This window comes from Lytechinus pictus, chromosome 7, assembly GCF_037042905.1.
Source record: "Lytechinus pictus isolate F3 Inbred chromosome 7, Lp3.0, whole genome shotgun sequence".
NCBI classification, from domain to species: Eukaryota; Metazoa; Echinodermata; class Echinoidea; order Temnopleuroida; family Toxopneustidae; genus Lytechinus; species Lytechinus pictus.
In genome coordinates this window covers 18,684,970-18,706,499 of record NC_087251.1, presented here as the reverse complement: position 1 = coordinate 18,706,499, position 21,530 = coordinate 18,684,970, and the positions used below count along the sequence as shown (strand labels likewise).

Below are 21,530 nucleotides of genomic sequence, written 5' to 3'. Positions count from 1 at the left end.
TTACAAATATAACATGTAAAACCACAAAGGATCATGGTAAACCATGAATTATTGAATGGAATTATTTCCTTACCTTTCATTTTGTGTTTGTGAAGGTCCATTCTGAGCACTAGGTGGTACTTGTACTGGAGCTGGAAAATTTGCAAAAAAAAAGAAAAGAAAAATATATATCAAATGATATAGTCAGTAGTGAGGTAGATTTCCAGAATAATTAAGAAAAATGAACAAAAGATTGCAATAAATACAGATATGAAAGAGATAAAGAATAAAATATATATCAGCTACACAAACAAATTGGTCAAAAGGAAACATATATAACAGAAAATTGGCAATTCTCAGGTTATTCTTTCTATCTGATGATGTACACTAAAATAACATGAACAAAATATCGTCATGAGGCTTTAAAACATTTTTGCCCCCAGGAAGTCAAACACACAACAACAACATAAGCGGGGGGGGGAGGGGGGCAATATCTTTGTTAACCTATCATCATCGATACACACCCAGGCTGTATAACACCCTAATAATACCTCAACATGTAACCCAGGTGACATACTTCATACAAACTTAAGGGTATGGGGCTGGAAGGTAGGGAGAAAGAGAGAGAGGGAGAGAGGGGGGGTATCCTCATCTGTTGTGGTATTTCTCCTTGACTATCACTCAAGGATGAGCATCCTTATCATCTCAAAATATTTTCCATTCTTCAGATACCAGGGTATGTGTAAGGAGTTAATTTGCACAGAGGGATAGAGATGGTCGATGGACTACACTTTACTGGTAAGGCAACTGAGGTATATAGGCTGGTCTATTACCAACACCCTGATTGGGGGGGGGGGGGGGGGACCTTGCTGTACTACACCAAATTAGTGAATAAAAATGATTTATCAATACCATATGGTCATGTCATAATGAATTAGTGAAACGAGATTGGATTCTAATACAACATATACAGTATGCAACCATTACTGGAAAATGTTTCTATTTTATCGGTTAGAATTGCTACATGCATCTTTGCATCACATAAGTTGATGTAATGATAAATATGTCAATGCAAACCAAATTTAAGCTATATTCATGTTTCTGTCTTCTTGGGTTTTATTTCAAAGCTATAGCTCTATTAATGTTTCTGTCTTCTTGTTTTTTTTTACAAAGAAAGGCATTTTTCTGATAAATTGTTCACGAGAGCCATTTCCTACCAGTTGCCAAGTTTGAGTGCATACATCAATTAGATCTGAGAAGTTTCCTGCCTTGTGTCAGTTACAGTGTGGCTCTGCTTCAAGTAGAGGCCTACAAGTGATCACAGGATCACAGGGTATTTGTCTAACCAAGGATTTATCATACCCAGAACCTGGGTCCGTTGAATCCCAACACATAGCAGGGTTCCCAGCTTTTCAAGAAAACAAAATTCCCTGATTTTTCCCTGATGAAGTTTAAAAATTCCCTGATAATTATTTAAACATATTCCCATTTTTGCATGTTTTTTAAGTTGTTGCAGTGAATTACATGTATTTTCAGCATAAAAGCAATAATGTAAAACTAATTAGTACCACTATAACCAGTCATTAAATGGATGTTGTTTTGATATGCAGCAAAATATAACAGTCTGATGGACTACCGTGCTTTCGACTTTTGGGCTGATCAAAATTCCCAGACTTTTCCCTCATTAAAGGCATTTTCCCCTGATTCGAGGTAATTTTTATCAAATTCCCTGATTTTTCAAACTGGAAAAAAGTAAAATAAATTTCCCTGATGGGCTGGGAACCCTGACATAGGCCTACAACTTTAACAATGACATAACAAAGTGAATATAACCTCTCATGCTCTCTCCTCTGTCCACACATCACCTTTCCTTCCTATCATATCATCTTCACGCAAGAAACAAGATGTTGACATAATTACCGTGCCGACCAAGATAGACCAGAAGTTCTAGACGGCTGACTTTTAAGATGCCATAGCATGACTAATAGCATGGTGGCTATGCATTTGTGGTATGTGACAATGTGGTAAAGTAACTAGAAGATGATCTATAGTGGACTATATATTCTGCCTTATTAGTGTTCTATAAAAAGAGTCTAATGTCATAGACAGGGGCCATAGAACAGTTTTGAAAGTGGAGGGGGGGGGGGCTGACCATTCAAAAAATCACAATCAGATGGTCATTTTTATGTTTTCATACATGGTTTTGGAAAAAAGTGGGGGGGGGGGGGGGCTTAAGCCCCTCCAGCCCCCTGTTCCTTCAATGGCCCCTGATAAGAGTATATCCTACTATGAAACTTTACATATTGCAAAGTGATGGCAATATTGGTATTCAACTAGTTTAAGACATTTTCTTTTACTTGGTTGATATTACCTTATTACCCTTCCAATGAATTGGTTACCAGACATTACAGTTATATGAAAGAAAAATATAGACAATGTGGCCTCTTTGTGGTTTTATAGAATTATTTTCTGAAAACTTGTTTTAATGCCATGGTCCCTGGAAAATATGGAGGCCTCATTTCGACAGAACCAAACAATTACTAACATTTACCTAGCTATTTGATCTTTCCGTCTTTTTACTTTCAAATTTCATATCTACTGAAGACATGGACCTGCTTGCATGAAACTTAGCATTGATGGAAATTGCAGTAGTAATACGGTTAGCATCCAATCAGAATTAAGGATCACATGGCAGATACAAATGGTAGCATCTAAAAATATTAAGTTTTATGTCAAAAACTCCTGTAAAATGCACATAAGCATTTTGTTGGTCTGCCTCAATACACTTGGTATTATTAAACTGTCTGACTTGCAATAGTTGATTTTTTTCCTTAATCATGTTGAGATAAAAAGTTCTCCATATATGTCTCTAGTTGTTATTTCTACTTATAGACTGTTTTCTTCATAGAAAACATATTTCGTGCCAATATTCATATCATAGTCTTTTTTGTGAAACACACTATAATTTCCTGATTGAAATTATTGAATGATTTCTACATCAAAGTACCATATAAAAGTTCCCTATATGGCAGGTGGGGGGGGGGGGGGGTAGAAAACAGCACGAGCCTGAATAAACAAATACACTTTCATTATATAAAATAATCTCTATAATCACTTTATGGTAATATACTCCAATACAGTCTACAAAATATATAAATTTTAAAAGTTAACATTTTGTAGATTATCTAATCCACCTACGCAGTCCATTATCAATATAATCCATTCTTCTTCACAGAAAACATGTATTTCATGCCAATATTCATATCATAGGCATTTCCTGTCATTTCAACAGCTAATTCACGTCCAATGGAATCGGATACTTCGGTATCATTGATTATCAGCCGAGCCAGATAATCCATTTCCACTAGGATAACTACAGTATAATGAGCATTCATATTTTTGTCACATTGATACAGTGCTAATCCTCTCTAATTGGGAATCATCATGCGCTGAAGACTTTGTGGTACAGCAGTCAGTAGATTTAATAGGAAGCACTTTCAGACCCACTCGATCATCAATATTCCTGTCAAATTACAACTATTTGTTCAGGCTTCAAAATGACAGAATTATTTTCCATATTCATTCCAACTGAACCTCTTTTGGTTAAAGTTCTAAATATTACAAATATGCGTAGTACAGTTTGAGCAGACAATGTACGCTCTTTCAAAATCGCTTGCTCGGTAACTTACTTGCAACCCCCTATACATGTGTCTGAGCACTGAACCAAAGATAAGTTCTTGTCATTTGTATTCACACAGCAAGGTGACCAGCAAACTTGAAAAAATCCCTGCAAAAGGTTTTTTTAATTAGGGAAAGCGGTTATTTTCTTTCAGGGATATTATCAGTTATTTGCTTTCACACTGCAAAAATATCTGGTATTTTCTGATACACGTACATGTAGACAAGCTTGATGTAGATCAGGGTAGATTTCCTGATCAGAAATTACCAGGTACTTTTGGTGTTTGATTGGGTTTAAAAGCACCTTCTGTGGTTCTAGAGCCAGTGAAGTTCGACAGAGTGTGGTTTCTATCCAGAAGCGGAGATATCGCATATCTGTCTTAATACTTCTATCAACATAGGATGTTCAGCTTTATGAGTGATAATTAAGGATGTAATTGACTGACACTTTATAAATACACGGCTCTGATTGATTTGAAAAACAACGAAAATAATTAAGGAGTATTGTGAACATGAAATGGCTGCTAGGATAGATGTATGATGTCTTTCAGCAATATTTCTATTTCATAATTGAACATTTGTGTGAGTTGTTGATATTTCATAGGATTTCAAGTATAGTATACCTCCCTTTAAATACTTTATATTCAAATCTCCTTGTTTATATAATATATATATATTTTGGGGGGCACTATTGGGGCAATAAACAATCCTCCCAAATGAAATGAAATTGAGCACATAAAGGGGGGAAATGGGACAGAGAAAGTTTATTTGCATTCCCCCGACCCCAATAGTTACAGTTTTCTAGGTGTGCTAATGGCGGGAGGGGGGGGGGGCAGCACAGGGTGGGACCTGACATCTACAGCCAAATGATTAGCCATACCAAGATTCATCATTCAAACATCTTCAAGAAATCAATATCATATGTGATTCTAAAGTCAGTCATTCAATCTAGCTTTGTCAAGCTTGCGAGGAATTCTTTGTATTTTCCAACCTAACCACAGACCCTCCTGAGCATGACCTGAAGGAAATGGTTATATTAGGAAATGGGTGGCGTTCAAATGGATCACATGAAATTGTGTGCTTCTAAATATAGGCTCCTAATTTTCAATGGTGGTTAGCTATTATTTATTTCTAATTAGAAAGACTAATTATAATAAAATAATGAAATTTCAAGGCAAATGACTTTTTCATATACAGGAGCAGCGGGCATTTTAATTCTAGAAAGCCCCCCTCCCCAAATATACACACAATGAAATCTATTACAAATGAATGAAGAAATAAAGTTTCCAATAATCCTAGAGAAATTAAGAGTTAGAATGAAATCCCTTGCTAAGTAAAAACTATCATAAAAGGTACAAAATATCACAAAGTTAGACTAAGTTTAAGATCTTTCAAAAAACGATTCCAGTAGAGAACCTCAAATTTACAAAACAGAAACCTCAGTAAAAAAATTGTATTCTTATTCTGAAATTATACTTCTCTCTTTAAAAAGTATTTAAAAGCCAGAGAGGTCAATGAATGTTCGCAACATTTAATAATATGGCACGTACATGAATATATATTTCCTGCCAGTAAGCTGTATTGGAGAAGCTCGCTTATCAGGCAATCAAGATCTCTGATCCAATATGGCATATCATTTTCTCTGTAGGATCTGTTACAGACCAAGCCCATTGGCATGAATCATCTATTATGTTGACCCCACCCCTTAAAAAAAAAACATTTGAATCAATCTTTTTTCGCCTTAAAATAATAGCCCCAAATAGTGAGTGTGAACTAAATGAGATACAATTTACAGGTTTCATTGTACATTCATAAAGTAATCAGGTGAAGCAGAAGGAAATGGTAAGCTTAATTTTTTTAATCAAAATCTTTTAAATAAGTTTCTAATTGGCAAAATGTCTTTAAAAAACCTCGGAAACCTCAGGAGCAACATTATATTCTTGTTCTGAAATTATACTTCTTTGGGTTTTGGGCAATTCCTCCATATTCAGGTTACATATGTTTTGTTTCTTTCTTTGGTTGTTCTTTGTAATTTTGGTAGCTTTTGATATTTTTGTCATTTTCTAATAATAATAGGTATTTATATAGCGCCATTTATCTTGAAATAATCTATTCCGAGGCACATTGTAATTATTATTATTACCCCCGCTTTAGCTCCAGCTGCCTTTCGGCGCTCATGCATTCAAGGAATTAATCCTGCTGGGTACCCATTGCCCTCAATGTGGGTAAATTTCTTGCTGAAGGAAAACACGCCATGGCTGGAATTCGAACTCACGTCCCTCTGATCGAAAGACAATAGTCGCAACCACTAGACCACGGTGCCCCACTCTAATCAACTCTTTTTTGTAATATTTACATTAATCCTAGTAAAAGAATAGTTAGAAAATATATTGGCCTACATACCGGCAGTAAACAGCAGTATCATTGATCTGAAAGATCTCCTTCCGAACTTTGTCATCTTGTAAAAAAAAAATTACTCCTCTCCAACGAACAGATCAACACATGAGAGACACAAAACATTCATCAGTATGGCAAAATTCACAAACACAAAACTACTCTCTCAAATGATTCTCTCCAGAGAGTCCAGATTCTATCAAATTGCCCTTCAAAATAAATACAAAAAGGCAGGCCCCTTGCGGAAAAAGACAGTCATCAGTAAATTTAAGCTAAAAAAGGGAGTTCATCTGAAATAGAAGCATGCCAATACAGCTGTGTGTTCACAAATGTGATTTGAAATCTATAGGAAGCTTTTCAATTTGGGTTCAATGTAAATCAAATCATGGTAAATTGGATCTAGGATTTAGGTTCAAGTGTGTGTAGGCCTATATCCTGATGTTATGATTTTTTAGTAAAGGCTGCCAACAAAAGTCTCAGATACATGTCAGTACACAGGGTGGGGGGAAGAAATGGGTAATAAGCTCTGACATTGACAAATGGTTCTATCCAAAATATGTTTACTTTCTTATCAAATGTAGAATCTTTCATAAACACAGACAATCAATAATTGAAATATACAGTGAAATATGTAGTAATTTGAAATGTAAAAAATTCCATTTACATTCAGAAATGTGATAAAAGACGGGTCACCTTAGAATTTGAAATTCCCAATGATGATACAAACTGAAAAATGACCACTGAGTAATACTTTAAGAAACTTTAGTGAATTTGGGTCATGAGAGCCAAGTCTGACGGGGGATTCAATCAACATTTGTCTCAACCGGTGGGTGTTTCATAAAGCTGTTCGTAAGTTAAGAGCGACTTTAAGAACGACTGGTGATCCTTTCTTGTGATAAATGGTATATTCATTGGCGATGGTTTAGCGCATAAGAAAGGTTCACCAGTCGTTCTTAAAGTCGCTCTTATCTTACGAACAGCTTTATGAAACGGCCCCCTGGATATTCAATGATAATAGTGTAATGAATACCTTCAAATGGAGAGTGATTTGAGATGCTACAAGAGTCTACTTGTTGCTCTTTTCATTCAAACAAAGTTGACAAATAAAAAATATGAATAATTATAGAAGTACTTGCCTTCTGTTTCATCATTGTGCTGGCTTTCTGCTTCATTTTCATTAAAGTTCTCTTTCCCGATAAAATCTGCATTTGCTTCAGTAATTCCAGTAGTTTCCACTCCTAATTCAATACTTGCTGTAGCGACAGCAGCACTCTCATCACTCACACTGCCCGGTACTTCAGATACGTCCATCTTTTCTGGCGATGATGGGGATGTAGTTATTTGATGGGAGGATGATGACAAACTTGTGTTTGACAGATCAAGATGATCATCTGTCTTAGCCGGTGACCTTGGTTCCTCAAAGATCGGCGATAATGGAATCTGCGTCATCCCTATCTCCGTCGATGAAGACGCCGATGTTGTTGTTAGAGAAGGGATGGATAGGCTATCATCAAGCGTGCAATTGTCTTGGCAAACATTCTCTTGGTCTTGTTTCATACTGTCTTTAACTTCTACACTCTCTCTCACTTCTTTATTGTGATCTTTTTGTTCTACATCTTCCTCTTTGGCAGCCCTTTTGTTGTCTTCTGCTATTTCTGTAACATTGGTGGTTTTTGAATCGTTATTTATAGCACTTACAGAACTATCCTTGATATTTTCTTTGATATCGCCATGTACTTGAGAGACGTGATTTGCATGTATAGCACAGTCCTCCTTACTCAACACATCAGAAGTAATAAAACCATCTTCTTTTTCCCCTTTGACATCACTTTCAGCTTTGTCCATGATTTTATCAGCATCTTCAATGTCATTTTCTTTAGTAGCTTCTGTCATTTCATTCTTAATATCCTTAGTGCTATTCACATCCATTTTGTTTTCTTCTTCATTGTTTTGTGGTTCATTAATGCTGGGTTTTTGCTCACCTTCTGTGTCTCCTGGCAAAGGCAAAGAAGTGCCACCAACATGTTGCTCTTGACTCTCTGCTAAGGTTTGATCAGGACATGCCATCAGAGGGGGTGATGGTGGTGCTCCATTACTCATTTCTTCAACCTCAGGTAGGCAGTCGATAATGTCGTCCGAGACGAGAATTTGGGAAGAGCTGAAGAACTCCTGCACCTCACCATGTTCTTCTGGCAATGGAGGTTGTTGCAGAGTGTTCTTAGGTTCTGGTCCTGATGCACCATCAGGTTGTTTAGGCAGACCTTTGGCTGGTTTGGGCGGCACTGGTGGTAACTGTGTGTTATTGTTGGAATTCACATTATCTGATAAATTGCTGTTCTCTATGAAAACAGATTTCTTATCAGAGACTTCATTTGCATTTGCATCTTGGCAGTTGGTTGAACTTTCTTGAAGAGCTGTGATTTCTTCAAAATTATTCAAGCTGGAGATCAGTTTACTGTCAGATAAATTTGGAAACTCATTTGCTGTTAAACCTCCATTTTCCTGGCACTGTTTGGTATCCATCTTGTTGTCATCAATTGATTCTTTGGCTTCGTCACTCACAAGTTTAGCTGCTGCCTCTGTCACAGACGATACAAGCTGTGAAGCAAGAGCTTTCTCTATCGCTCCTACTGCTAAGGCTCTAGCTTTTTCTTCAGCACTCTCAAAGCTCGGATCAATGTTCATAACAGTAGGTTCCTCAAACTGTACCTTACTTACATTTGAGCTGTTAATGGAACTTGAATCCTCTTCATGGACAGAATTACCATTTAAGACTCGAGGGTGGAGTTTGTTGGTTTCAATGTCAGGCAGCATGGCTGACGATTCATTGAAAGGGGCTGCAGGACCTTGGTCTAACGCCGGCATATCATTATTATCCGACATGGCATTCATGTTGTCTGTTGACATGCTGATGGTCTGACAGGATCCTTGCTCATTAACGCATCTCTCGTGATCCCTGATTGGCGTGATTAATCCCACTTCTCGACTCTGACTACCACTTCCACCCTCAGCTCCGCCCCACGAACAGCCACTATCTGCTGTGTAATTGTTGCCTATCTTGGGTGCTACCGTCACTGATTTGTTTTTGCTGCCGCCTATGACGTTGACATCTCCGCCCAGTCTGCTGCTCTGATTATTGCCAAAGCTGACTTGCTTTCTTTGATTCATTAATCCACCACCCTGTGGTCCACTTGTTGCTACATTCCCATTGCTTCTGCCAAGTTGAACAGTAAGCTTTGATACTGTCTTACCACCATCAGCTCTGCTTCCATTAAAAGAGTTAAAACATTCCTGTCCTCGATAGGCCATGCTGTGCTCCTTCTGAGTAAATCAAATCACCAAACTCATTAGAAGAGGTGCTAAAAAGGTGATGAAAAGTTTCCAACCTTCACTTCTAAAAGAATACTATCTCTACTTCCAATTTATGGATGTCACTTTGGCTCTAAAGACAAGCGCAAGTCATCAATAATCCATCAGCTGATGAGTAAGTGTTATGATAACATCACTCGTCTGCTCTGAATACCTCAGTAGTTGAATCACAAGACAGAAGTAGCGAACTTCACCGACGGGTTCACTTTTTTGTCAAGACATCAGAGCGTAGACCGAGTTGCATCCATGCGCATGGGTTATCTACCCCATTAAATCAATTATTTAGAGAAGAAACGCACGCATGCTCCCCATTCCTGACGGGTCACGAGTACCCCTTGCTTCTCATGATGTCACAGCAGTACTGCAAACATCACTGTCATCATCTTCCTCATATACTCTCGCACTTATTGTCTACTGATAAGCCCCATCTCAATGACCACGGTGACAAGATACTTGGCACATCTTTCCACCCCTCCTTTACTTATGCTTACCATATCAAACTATCTGTGAAATGAGATACTTATCCAGACCAGGAATGATCTCATGTCCACATGATTGACCCATAAATACCTCCATACCAATGCTATGTCATGGTCACTTTAGTTTACTCAATGAATTATCCAGATTTGAAATAATCAAGCTATTATTGAAGACCTTTCCGGTCATAGTTCCCACTCTTACTCAAACACAACCACGAATGTGAAATATTTTTAGATATGAAACAAGATACTTTGATGCGTAAAGCTTAATTGGGGGAGACAAAGCTTGTTAAAATCATCTTTCAATAATCAATCATTCATATTACAAATTTCCCATTGGAAGTAGGAGGAAGCAATGCAGAACTTTCTCATTTCCTCAATAAGCTCCCTATAGCAGCAAAGCTAAGAGATAAAAATCAGAAAACCCTATACATGATGAAAAATGTATTGATTAAGCATTTCCTTCATCCCTTTGTAACATTGTCTAGACATTATTACAAGCTCTGATGTGTATCTACATGTATACATTCCACAAAACGAGTCATAATAGACCATATTGTAAAAGATATGTGTACGGGAAAGCAGAGATTTAGATCTAGCGCCACAGAATTTAAGTCCATAATACCCCCCTATAAAACTTTTTATTTTTACAAAGAGAAACATGAGAATTATGGAAGGGAACGATAGAATTATTACGCTTTTTTTTATAAATAGCTAAACCATAAAAAAAGGCAAAAAGCATTCTAGGGAAAAAACTGATTTAAATGAAAGTTGTAATATAATCTTTAATATAAGCTTAAATATAAAGGGAGAAATTATCAAGAACATATCAGACACTAAAACAAATGCAGTGTATAATTATTGTGATGATCTGAAATAAAAGGAAGGGGGATACCAAAAAAAAGATCTAACTATGAACAGAAGATTGGGGAGAGGGTGTAAAATGAGTAGATAATAAGAGTGAGAGGGGGAGGGGTAGAGGGGGTATAGGAAAGAAATAAAAATATTGAGTGTGGGAGCTCAGAATCTTTTAGATATAACAAACAAGACAAAATCTGAAGGTATGAAAATATTTTTTGTCACCATTTCAGAAATGAATTAAAAATAGATGAAGATAGAAATAGATATTGGTTTTGTGAATATGTACACTCAATGACATAAAAAAAATAATCCTATCTAATAAGTTATTTTTAGGTCTGCTATAACTTCTTGAATAGAAATTCTAAAAGAAAATAATTGCAAGCTCTTAAAACAATATGAGTCCGAACTTTTAAAATGCAACTTCTTAAATGATTTCTAAAATCTATGGTCTGAAAGCATTTCAAAACATAAGAAAATAACAAAAATAACTATTTCACTTCCTACTATTCTATCACAATCAAGAGAAATAAAGAAGTGATTCTCTACAGTAGATAGAAACACAGGGCCTGTAATAAACCCCCAATTGTACAATTGAGCATAATTCTTTGGTCAACCATGAAAGAAATTTGACAATCAATTTTCAATTATTTACATTTGTCCCCCCCCCCCCCATATCCTGTCAGCTTACACAGGGCCCCGGTAAAACGCAGTGGTATCAAATGAAACTGATATCGACCTTTGGGTTTCTGAGAATCGCTCTGTGATCCAAACCGATGAAAGAGAGGAGATGGAATCTAGTTTGACCATGTGACATAGCTTTGAAAAGTATCACCAATGACTGTTCATGGTTTAACCTAGCTTTCTAGGTCGATCCATGGAACACATCATGCACATACCAGTACATATCAAGGGCATGGAACTATCAGATCATTACACAAACACTAAACTTGTCACATATGTCACCAATGGTATTTGCAGTTGCAAACGCTTAAAATAAGATGATTTGATTTTTTTTCTTTTTTTATGACAAATAGGGAATGACAAATAAAAAAAAAGGTTGTATTCTTATCTTAAAATCATCAGAGATCTATGCACTGTCCTCTGCCATAATGGGCTGATCTATATTTTCGTAAGGAATTTGTATCCTCTAGTAAATCATATAAAATTGTTGTTATTAATTGCTACAAAAAATAATTCTGACCAAGTTATAAACAGATGAATGTTTAGGAATGACTTCATGATTTTTTTTTCTTTTATTATTTGTTTCTTAAAAAAAAACCCAATGGTATTATGACAAAAGGAAAACAAAGCTTCAATCCATAAGATTCATGTAGCGCCGCAGCACAATTACAGTGCAGGATGAAATTAATATATACAGGTGACAACCAATACAATATGCCTTATAGGCTCAAGAGATTACAATTGTGAGATGTGATCAATGAAATCTATTCAAATCAGAATCATTTCACTGTTAGAATGTTACATTTAGGAATTCAAACCTAAACTTTGTTTGCTGGGTGTTAGAAGTGCGAGCATGATAATTCGATATCAAATCAATATAGGTTTTATCCTAGGTATGTACGTGAGTGTATGGGTGGGTGTATGTATGTGTACAGACTATACTCTAATATTTTACATGCATTTTTATGTAGGGCCCAGTTTATAGGCAGTTTTGCTTCTTTTGAGTCCTGGCCATTTTTAAATTGTTCTTTTGTTTGTTAATGGATGATTTGTATGATATGATGTTCATGTGCTATGTTGATTTTAAAGGAGAATGAAACTCTTGGAGCAAGTTAGCTTTTGTGAAAGCAGAAAAATCAAAGAATAAGATCAACAAAACGTTGAGTAAAATAGGACTAGCAATAAAAGAGTTATGAGCATTTGAATGTCGAGATCACTAATGCTATGGAGATCCTCCCATTGGCAATGCGACCAAGATCTGTGATGTCACGCACGTACAACTCTCCCATTCGGACACTGAAAATATACCCCAAAACATATCTTTTTGCTCATTCTAATCATATGACAAACGATTCATCAATGATATAATGTTGTGAAACCTCTGTACTTGTCATCTCATAAAGAAAACACCTAACCTTGTGATAGACTCTATAAAAGTGAGAATATAAGTGAAATAAGTACTAAAGTAATGAGGGAGTTGTACGTGTGTGATATCACAGATCTTGGTCGCATTGCCGATGGGAGGATCTACATGGCACTAGTGATCTCAATATTCAAATGCTCATAACTTTCTTATTATTCATTCAATCTTCCTCAAACTTTCAACAATATGTTTCTTTGATTTTTCTCTTTGATATGGATTCAGCTAGTTTCAAGGGTTTCATTCTCCTTTAAATGGTCAAATAAATGAAATTAAATTAAATGAAAATCCTTACGTCTCTCATTAAACATTAGGTCTGTTATTCTACACCACTAGATTAGACGGTTCCATGACACTTGCTCAAGCGACAATTGCTCCGCTCTTAATACCACACCCTAATCAAATGACCAACTTCAACCCAAGGTTTAACACTATACCCTACCCTAAACCTAACACAAAACCCTATTGCAACCCTAACCCTACATCTTAGACAAGTTTAAGCCCGGAGCAATTGTCGCAGGAGCAAATGTTGTGTCACCAGTTTTGACTGTGTGTCACAGATGCTCTTCTGTCTACCACCTTGTAACAGCCTGTCTTGTAACCACTGTCCTATCATAAGATGAGGTGCTAAATTCATAAACTTCTTGTCTAACACAGCCATACATCTGGAATCCTATAATCCCTTAAATTTGTGATTAATGAAATCTGCTATATACTCATACTGGCAAATTAAGTCAAAAACAATAACAAGAGTCGCACCATGACAATACAAAATAGTATTGTCTATATTATGGGGGGCGCAAGTTGACTTGAAATATAGACTTAATTCATTAGCCTGATTGGTTGGGTTCAGAGAGCTACAGGGTATCTATCTTTGATTTGACCAGAAGACGTGGCAAATGGCATACTATTTGTACATGGAAGTTATGGAATCATATAGCCCTTTTAATACTGTATTATGACCTGTAACACAAAAGATATGATCAATCACTCAAATTGATTGCATGTGTCTATGGCAAACCATACATGTACAAAAAAGTTACAAATAATTGTTAATATATCAATAATAAATCTTTGTGTTATAGGGCATGCATGTTCTTGGTTATCCCCCCCCCAAAGATCTCAGGTTTTGTTTTCACCTTCTCAGAAAGCAACACGTGATGAGAGGAACAGCTGGGTACCATTTCACATGGTTTACATGCCTAAAGGATTTCAGACTTAACATGAGGTACCCCAAACATTCAGAACATTTCAAAACCTCACTTACAGGAGATTTTATAGGAAGCATTAACTGCATAACAGTAGATGTAAAGATAGAAGATGACATAAACACAATGATAGATGGAGGTAAACATCATTGTCGTTCAAGACATGATTAAAAAAAAAATGGAAAGACATGATTAAAAAAAAAATGGAAAAGGTCAGCAAAGTATTGCTAAATGTGAAACGTGGACTAAACATTAAACATATTTTTTTATAATCTTTGCTTTGGTTAATCAAAATCAGTACAGGAATCAAGGGTAAATGCGATTAATATAAAAAACAAAATAGCTTGCACCACTAAAATGATAGATGTTACTTAGGTTATTTCCATCTATATTAGGTCGAGGTAATAGGATCTAAAATGAAATTCTAGTAATATTTCTGACAACCAGTTTGTGAGTCATTAATTTGAAGTAACGGAATATATTCTTACTGAACTATTGATTCCATGTGAGTATTCTGCCATTTGATATTGCATGGCAGAATGAGAATTAGAATGTTATACTGTGTCTCCAATAATTACATAGGGGGCTTTAGCAGACCAGTATCGATGTTATCATATGCAATTCCACTGGGTATATTAATATCAAAGTGTGAATGGACTTTGTAGGACTTCTCCAGGCTTATCTCATAATAAGATTTGTGTTATCATGCAAATGTGATAGCTTTATTTCAGTGTGAATGGACTTTAAGGAATGTCTCCAGACTGCCATGAGCGAAATTAGAGGGCGTTAATTGAAGACAATTAGGTGGTAGGTGATATGATTAGGAGACTAAACAACTCAGAATGCTACAAGTACAGAAAGCAAGAAATAATCCAACAACGAATTGGTTAATTTTACACACTAGCGAATAAGGATCTGAGAACCTAATCATTTAGTTTCTTTTTAAAGTTTATTCTCTTAATCCGATGTATAGAGAGATTATTTGTAAGAGGGCAGCCATACACATATAATTACACATTATACCTATTGTTCAAATACACAGTAACTATTCAATAAGATTATTACTAAAGTAAAACTTTCAAATGATCAAAATTTCCAATTTAATAAACTAAAAATGCCCCGTGCCCTTTACAAAACCTTGTCTTTAGGCCAACTTATTGACTACTTGTGTACCACAGTCAATGAAATTACCTGATAACTAGCTCAATTTTAGTTTTGCCTGATATCGAGCTTTTTAAATTTAACCCCAAACTAGCTTCATAAATTTTGCCTGATAACTAGCTTAATAAGTTACCTGAAAAATAGCTTATTAAATTCAACCCATAACTAGCTTAAATAAGTTTTGACTGATAAATAGCTTAATAAGTTTACCTGATAACTAGCTTAATAAATTTTACCCGATAACTAGCTTAACAAGTTTGACATGGTAACTTGCATAATAAGTTTTATCTAAAACTATACTAGCAGCTTTCTAACTTAGATATGGAACAAGTATCTTTATGTGAGAAGTATGTAATAGACACATCTTTTTCACTAAAACCAAATAAATTGCATGGCTGAATATTTTTATAAGATTTAAGTTGAAATAGAACATCAATTTCAACTATAACTAAAAATGAATATTTGTTTTTTGCATTTTGATCATAAAATGATATATTTTGTATACAGCCCACACCACAACTAATTACTTTAAAGTGATGAACTAGACTTGAACTCATGAAACCCATAATAACATAATAATAATAATTGGAAAAATATTTCTTTGCAGTTTGCAATCATACAATAACACAGTCATACAACACCTGAAAAATGATAAGTGAAACAGGAAGATGGATTCGCACATTAACACCATTTAAAACTGATAGACTTACCTAAAGAAATTGAGAAGGCTGTTCTTCTCATCATGGCCCAACAGATGTGTTATAAAACTCAAGATCAAAACATAAGCATCAAAATGACAGAAACAGAAGAATGCCAATGGTGGAAATCACCAACAATCACATCAGAAAAAATGGAAATAGTGTTCTGGATGGGTTAATCTGATGGGGCCTGTCAAAGCTCCCTAGAGGTCAAGTTCTGTTCTTTAAATGGATATTGACGGAATGACGATGGTGATGGATGTTTTGAATTATCAAGCTTAATTTGGTCCTGGTAATGAGGATGGAAATTGCAGATCACTTTAATACACACACACACAGAGGATGAGATGGAATGTAGTTGCTATGACAGCTGGTGGAAAATTGTAGGCAGGGTTAGGTAGAGGAGAGTTGCTTGGATGCTGTCCGCTGTGTATGGGTTGGTTGGATGGGTGGAGGAGGAGAATGGTAATCATAGCAAACCTCAAAATAGCCACAGACCTACTCAATAAGAACTAGCCCTATTACCCCGTGGGCCTGTGACATTCCATTCCATTTTAGTGTTATTTATTGGATGTGTGTGAGTGTGTATGTGTTATCGACTTTCAAAAGTTAATGGAGGATCAAATTTTGAAAGATAATTGGTGCTTGGATATGAAGGATACCATAGCATAATGAATCTTACTTTGCATAAAAAAAAAAGAGAAAAGGAATATTGGGAGACTAAAAATAAAAGAGAATAAACAAAGAAAGTGCACTTTGAAAGTGAGCAAAATCATGGCAAGACTACACATTTTCATTGATTGGGACTTATCTCATCATTTGGGACTTATATCATCTTTGCTGATAAAAACCATTTCCATTTGTAGTACTTTACATGTTAATAAAATGGAAAGCTTCTATCATCCATGATAACTTGTACAAACTGCTTTATCATGATATCCTCACCATCAGCCTTCCAACTAATAGATGTTATCCAACCATATCTTATCTCTCAACAACAAATAATCTAACTGACCAAATACAATTTCAACAATGAGATCATTCATCATAACAGATCAAAATGACATCAGCAATGAAAAATAGAACAGTTGCTGGGATCATAGTCTGTTGAGAGTCATAAGGATGCTTTTGCTCTGTCGAAGTATGTGATTTAATGCCCTTATAGCACCAAACAGATCTTGTGATTGAATCAAAACTGTTTGGGGCGACAATCTCAGAGTGAGCCTAACAGGATATTTTCGGACGAGCTCAAATCCCCTTTTTAACATTGACGTCATCTTCTGGGCGGAACAGCTGTGTTGTGTTTGTAATTGGGTGCGTGCCCCTACGACTAACGCTGCACAGAGGGAGGGAGGCTCCCCACATAAACGAGAGTGAAGCAGCATGAACTTATCGAGTTGCATGAGTGTGAGTTGGGGGGGGGGGCATTAAAAGAATCACCACAAACAGGAAATGGCGACATCGTAAGTATTACCTATGCGTGTGAATATTTGTTTTTAAAAGTAAGTTTGTATTAAAGAGTTTGATCAAAATTGTATGTGTACTAGACTTGAAGTATTACGTATTTAAGATTGTACTCTTGAAGAGGATTTTCCAGGGTTTCATCTTATGCTAATTTAATATGAAAAGTTATTCAGCTCAAATTTGAGAAGATATCAAATCACTTTACAGACTTAAATACAACAAACAAGGAAACCCAGGCAAAAATAAACATCTGTATAAGTATGTCAAGCATCATGGTAATCTAAGGACTTACTGGCCCTTGGTTCTCTTGGCCTTCAGTCACCTGGGCATGAACCCTTATGTATGATTGAAGTAAAATATTATCCAGATTGCGAGGACAAATGAAAACCACAGACGTACTTAGGATAGCAACTGGCCTACCATGTGGCCTATTCATTAATATATTCAGTCTCAAATCATGAGAATGCAAGATCCTTATATCATCAGGTCTAAAGCAGGACTAATATTTAGTTAATAAGGGAATAGATATTGCTTAGCTTTCTTGGAACAAAATCACATTGAGGAGACAGCAGATTTATACTTTTTTAACAGCACTTAGAGGAATATTTCATTCTGTACTAAAAAATTCTCGGATAAATAAGTTTGTTCCTATATGCATACGATGCACTTTAACTTTCACTGATGAAGACTTCCTAATTTGTCATACTTCTTTATTGGTTTGGTCTATTTTAATAACCATCACATCTGTTCATCAACTTGAATAGAAGTTTCTCAGCACTTCCACAATATACAGTCCCATACCATGTGAACACAGCCTGATGAATTGAATGTATTCCATCATCATGATGCAGCTTCCTCAAAACAATGACAATAATTCAGCCGTCGAAAAGTAAAACCATAATGCTGCCCTCTATTGATAAGAAACGCTTTAAATACTGATGTCCAGCTTTGCTCATTTTCTTCATGAAGCCTTGCAGTGAGTGTCTTTTTTTTTATCACAATCAACAATTCACTTTTTAAAAAAAGATTTGAAAATAAACTTTGGGATTATTTGGGTGCAGATTCAATTAATAATAAATATTAAAAGTAACTGTTATTCACCCACTTCAGCTGTAAACTGTTCTTTCAATAGGCCCTGTAGGACATAACATGTTATCATTACCCTTACTTCTCACATGTTGAGGCAAGATGGCAGAAGGTCCCACTTTTAAAGTCTTTGGTATGACCCGGCAGGGGATCGAACCCACAACCACTCTTTCATGACGCCGGCCCTCGACCACAGAGCGATCTATGAATAATTATTGTCATTACTTTTTAACAGTTCATGACTATTGGGGCGTTGCAAGAAACTTGTGATCAATTGCAAGTCTATTTTCGTTCCCAAAATCAAGCATATGCCATGCAATTAATTGCAAATTTGCGATTGATCGCTAATCTGCTCTATGAAACAAGGAGTGTAATCTGATTTGCTAAAGTTAAAAGTGATCAATCAACTGTAAAATTGCAACAGAATATTTGCGATTGATTGCAAATATATTTTCTTGCAACATCCCCTATGTCTACTTTTTAAACCTATGTAAATATGTTTATCCTAAGTTATTAGAGTAAGGGATTCTCCTGTATTTCCATTACATCTTCTTCAATAAAAGTTCACGACTATGTCTAGTTTTTAATCTAAATAAATTAAATATTTATCATGGATGTTAAATACAAAAAACAAAATAACATATTTCACCAGTTTTCCTTCCACAAAAAAATACCCCAGATTTGTAATCAATGATATAGGTCATGACCAGTAAGTAGAGCAAACCAAACTATAAATAACTTGGAAAGAACTTTGTTTTGGTCTTTTTTTTCAATTGGATATTGACCTGTCAATCATGATCATGTTCAAAACCCTGCTGAGAGGTGACCTCAAACTCTTCTTTGGAAAAACAAAACTTGGACACCCCAAACCTTCTTTAAAGTTACTTTGATCCTCTTAAGGTGCCAGGTGCCCTATTACCGTGCGGAAACGACTACGGGTATATAATCAAGCATAGGATTCTTACTAAGTACCTGTACCCCAACAAACTATATATTTTTGGAAAGCTTATGAGCTGATCTACACAAAAATTTGCACTGTGGCATATTAGCTTTATGCATAAGCAAAATATGGTCATTCAAAGTCATGACTTTAAAAATCATGATTTTTCTCTATATGAACTTTCTATGGTTATAACTTCACAACATAGAGTGTAATTTAAGTTTTGATGGATTAATTTAATTCTCTGACTTCTTTGTGATGAATTTATGATGGCTTTAAGAAATATTCAGAGTAGAATTGTAAAAATTATGGATTAAACAAGCAGTCAGATAATGAGAAATTCAGAAAGGACTTTTATACACAACTCCACCTGTGGGGGTACCATGCACAAAAACTATCATTATTTTGTTGTACTCTTCAAGATACACAATTCTACAAAATTTCATGCAAATCCAATGATTAGAACTCGAGTTATTACATTTTTCATTAAAAAAACCTCAATTTTGTATAATATCACGATAAAGAAAGGGCTATAATACTAATAATAACGGACATTTGTAACGCGCCAAGTCTGTCACATAGTGTATGTAACTTGTAGTCGCTGCCATATTGTGCAATACAGTAGCTCTCCCTATTTGGCCAACAGAGGGTGGTAGTCCACTTTGCTACATGGAATATCTGGGGCTTCAGCCAAAAAAAATCTGGGGATTTTCTGATTTTTTTTAAGGCAGTATCAAAGGTTTTGGGGACAGATTTAATCACTTCCGGTGTGTAAAATACTACTTCCGGTTTGAGAATTTTATGAAAATATGTTTTAACCCCCCTCTTATTAAAAAAAGAGGTAGAATATTGAGATAAAACAAGTTGCATGATGAAGTACACACATGAAACTAGCAAAGGAGACCAAAAAAATAAAATCATTAAAAAAAAAAAAAATTAGGGCACCTGTCACCTTAACAAAACCAAATTACTTCAGATAAACTTTCGATCTTGAGGCTCAAAATGTCAGAAGTTTAAAGCTTTACTGGACAAAAACTAGGCCTTTCCCAAAGCTGATGATTATATTTCTTATCCTATTTTCATAAATTCAACAGTTTTGTGAAAAAAGAACATAATTCGCTCACACAATTAAAGAGTTATGATTATATGCATGGCCGTATGCAGAGATTTTTTTGTGGGGGGGGGGGGGCAGGACATGTAAACTTTTTCAAAAAAACCCTTGCCCCCCCATGGTGTACCACCATACATGTATGGTTTTTTTTAAACAATGTACATGTTGACCTTTAAACATGACTGCCAAACAATTTTAAGACTGTACAGAAATAAGATATTAAAGCCTGTTTCAAATTTTGATTCATTGTCAAATAAAATTTAGTATTACCAGACAAATAATCCAAATCTGAGGTATATCCATCTACGATCTGATCTATTTGTGTAAAATTTGCAATTAATCAATGTTCTAGGGCCAAAGAAAATAGACATTCCCTTCCCTCTTTTTTCATTAAACTTTTGTAAGATTGGAATTTGAGAACTTTATTTTTACATAATTGATATAGAGTATGGTGGTGTGACCTTAATTTGCGCGTTACCTAATTTTGCGCAGGGTCGAATATCTATATATCTAATTCATTTCTTGAATAATTGATATCACCAACAGAAAAAGCGACCTTAAATTACTCAGTATGGTAATTTTCTTGAAGGTAAGTTCTCAATTTGTGAAAATATTAGCAAAACATCTGCAAATTATTTTACCTTTTGGGTCCGCTCCGAGAAAATCCGATCTTCTCGATAAGCATCAAGAAATCGCCAGTTTGCAAGCAGAGGTCGCCAAATAAGTAAAATGTGATACCAACCGAATTTATGGCATTTTAACCTCCATCTGATATAATTATCTTACCTGTGTCTGCTTGATTTCGTTTCTAAAGCTTTGCAAAACGATTGTGCGCAAATTAAGGTCACACTTTTTTATGACACTTTTTCAGCCGAGCGCGCACATGTCGATTGCCATGAAATTTTGAGATCCCGATGCCAGCAAAACCCTTGACCTACTTTATAATTCCGTCAAACGAATTTGACTTTGGGATCTTGCCTTCCATCTGGTATTTATGATTT

General features: G+C 35.6%; 1 protein-coding gene across 4 annotated transcripts in view; it reads right to left on the bottom strand.

Annotated features, from left to right (window-relative positions):
- LOC129265428 (collagen alpha-1(XV) chain-like) overlaps positions 1-11,656 on the bottom strand; it is a 31,134-nt gene extending 19,478 nt beyond the window's left edge. For all 4 annotated transcript variants that reach the window (XM_064102138.1, XM_064102139.1, XM_064102141.1 and 1 more), the window contains exons 1-2: positions 7,188-11,656; positions 74-131 (exon numbers count right to left, since the gene is read on the bottom strand). In XM_064102138.1, coding sequence (XP_063958208.1) covers positions 74-131; positions 7,188-9,360 — 2,231 coding nt within the window. In that variant the 5' untranslated portion in view covers positions 9,361-11,656. The remainder of the gene's footprint in view (positions 1-73; positions 132-7,187) is intronic.
- Positions 11,657-21,530: the final 9,874 nt, after the last annotated feature.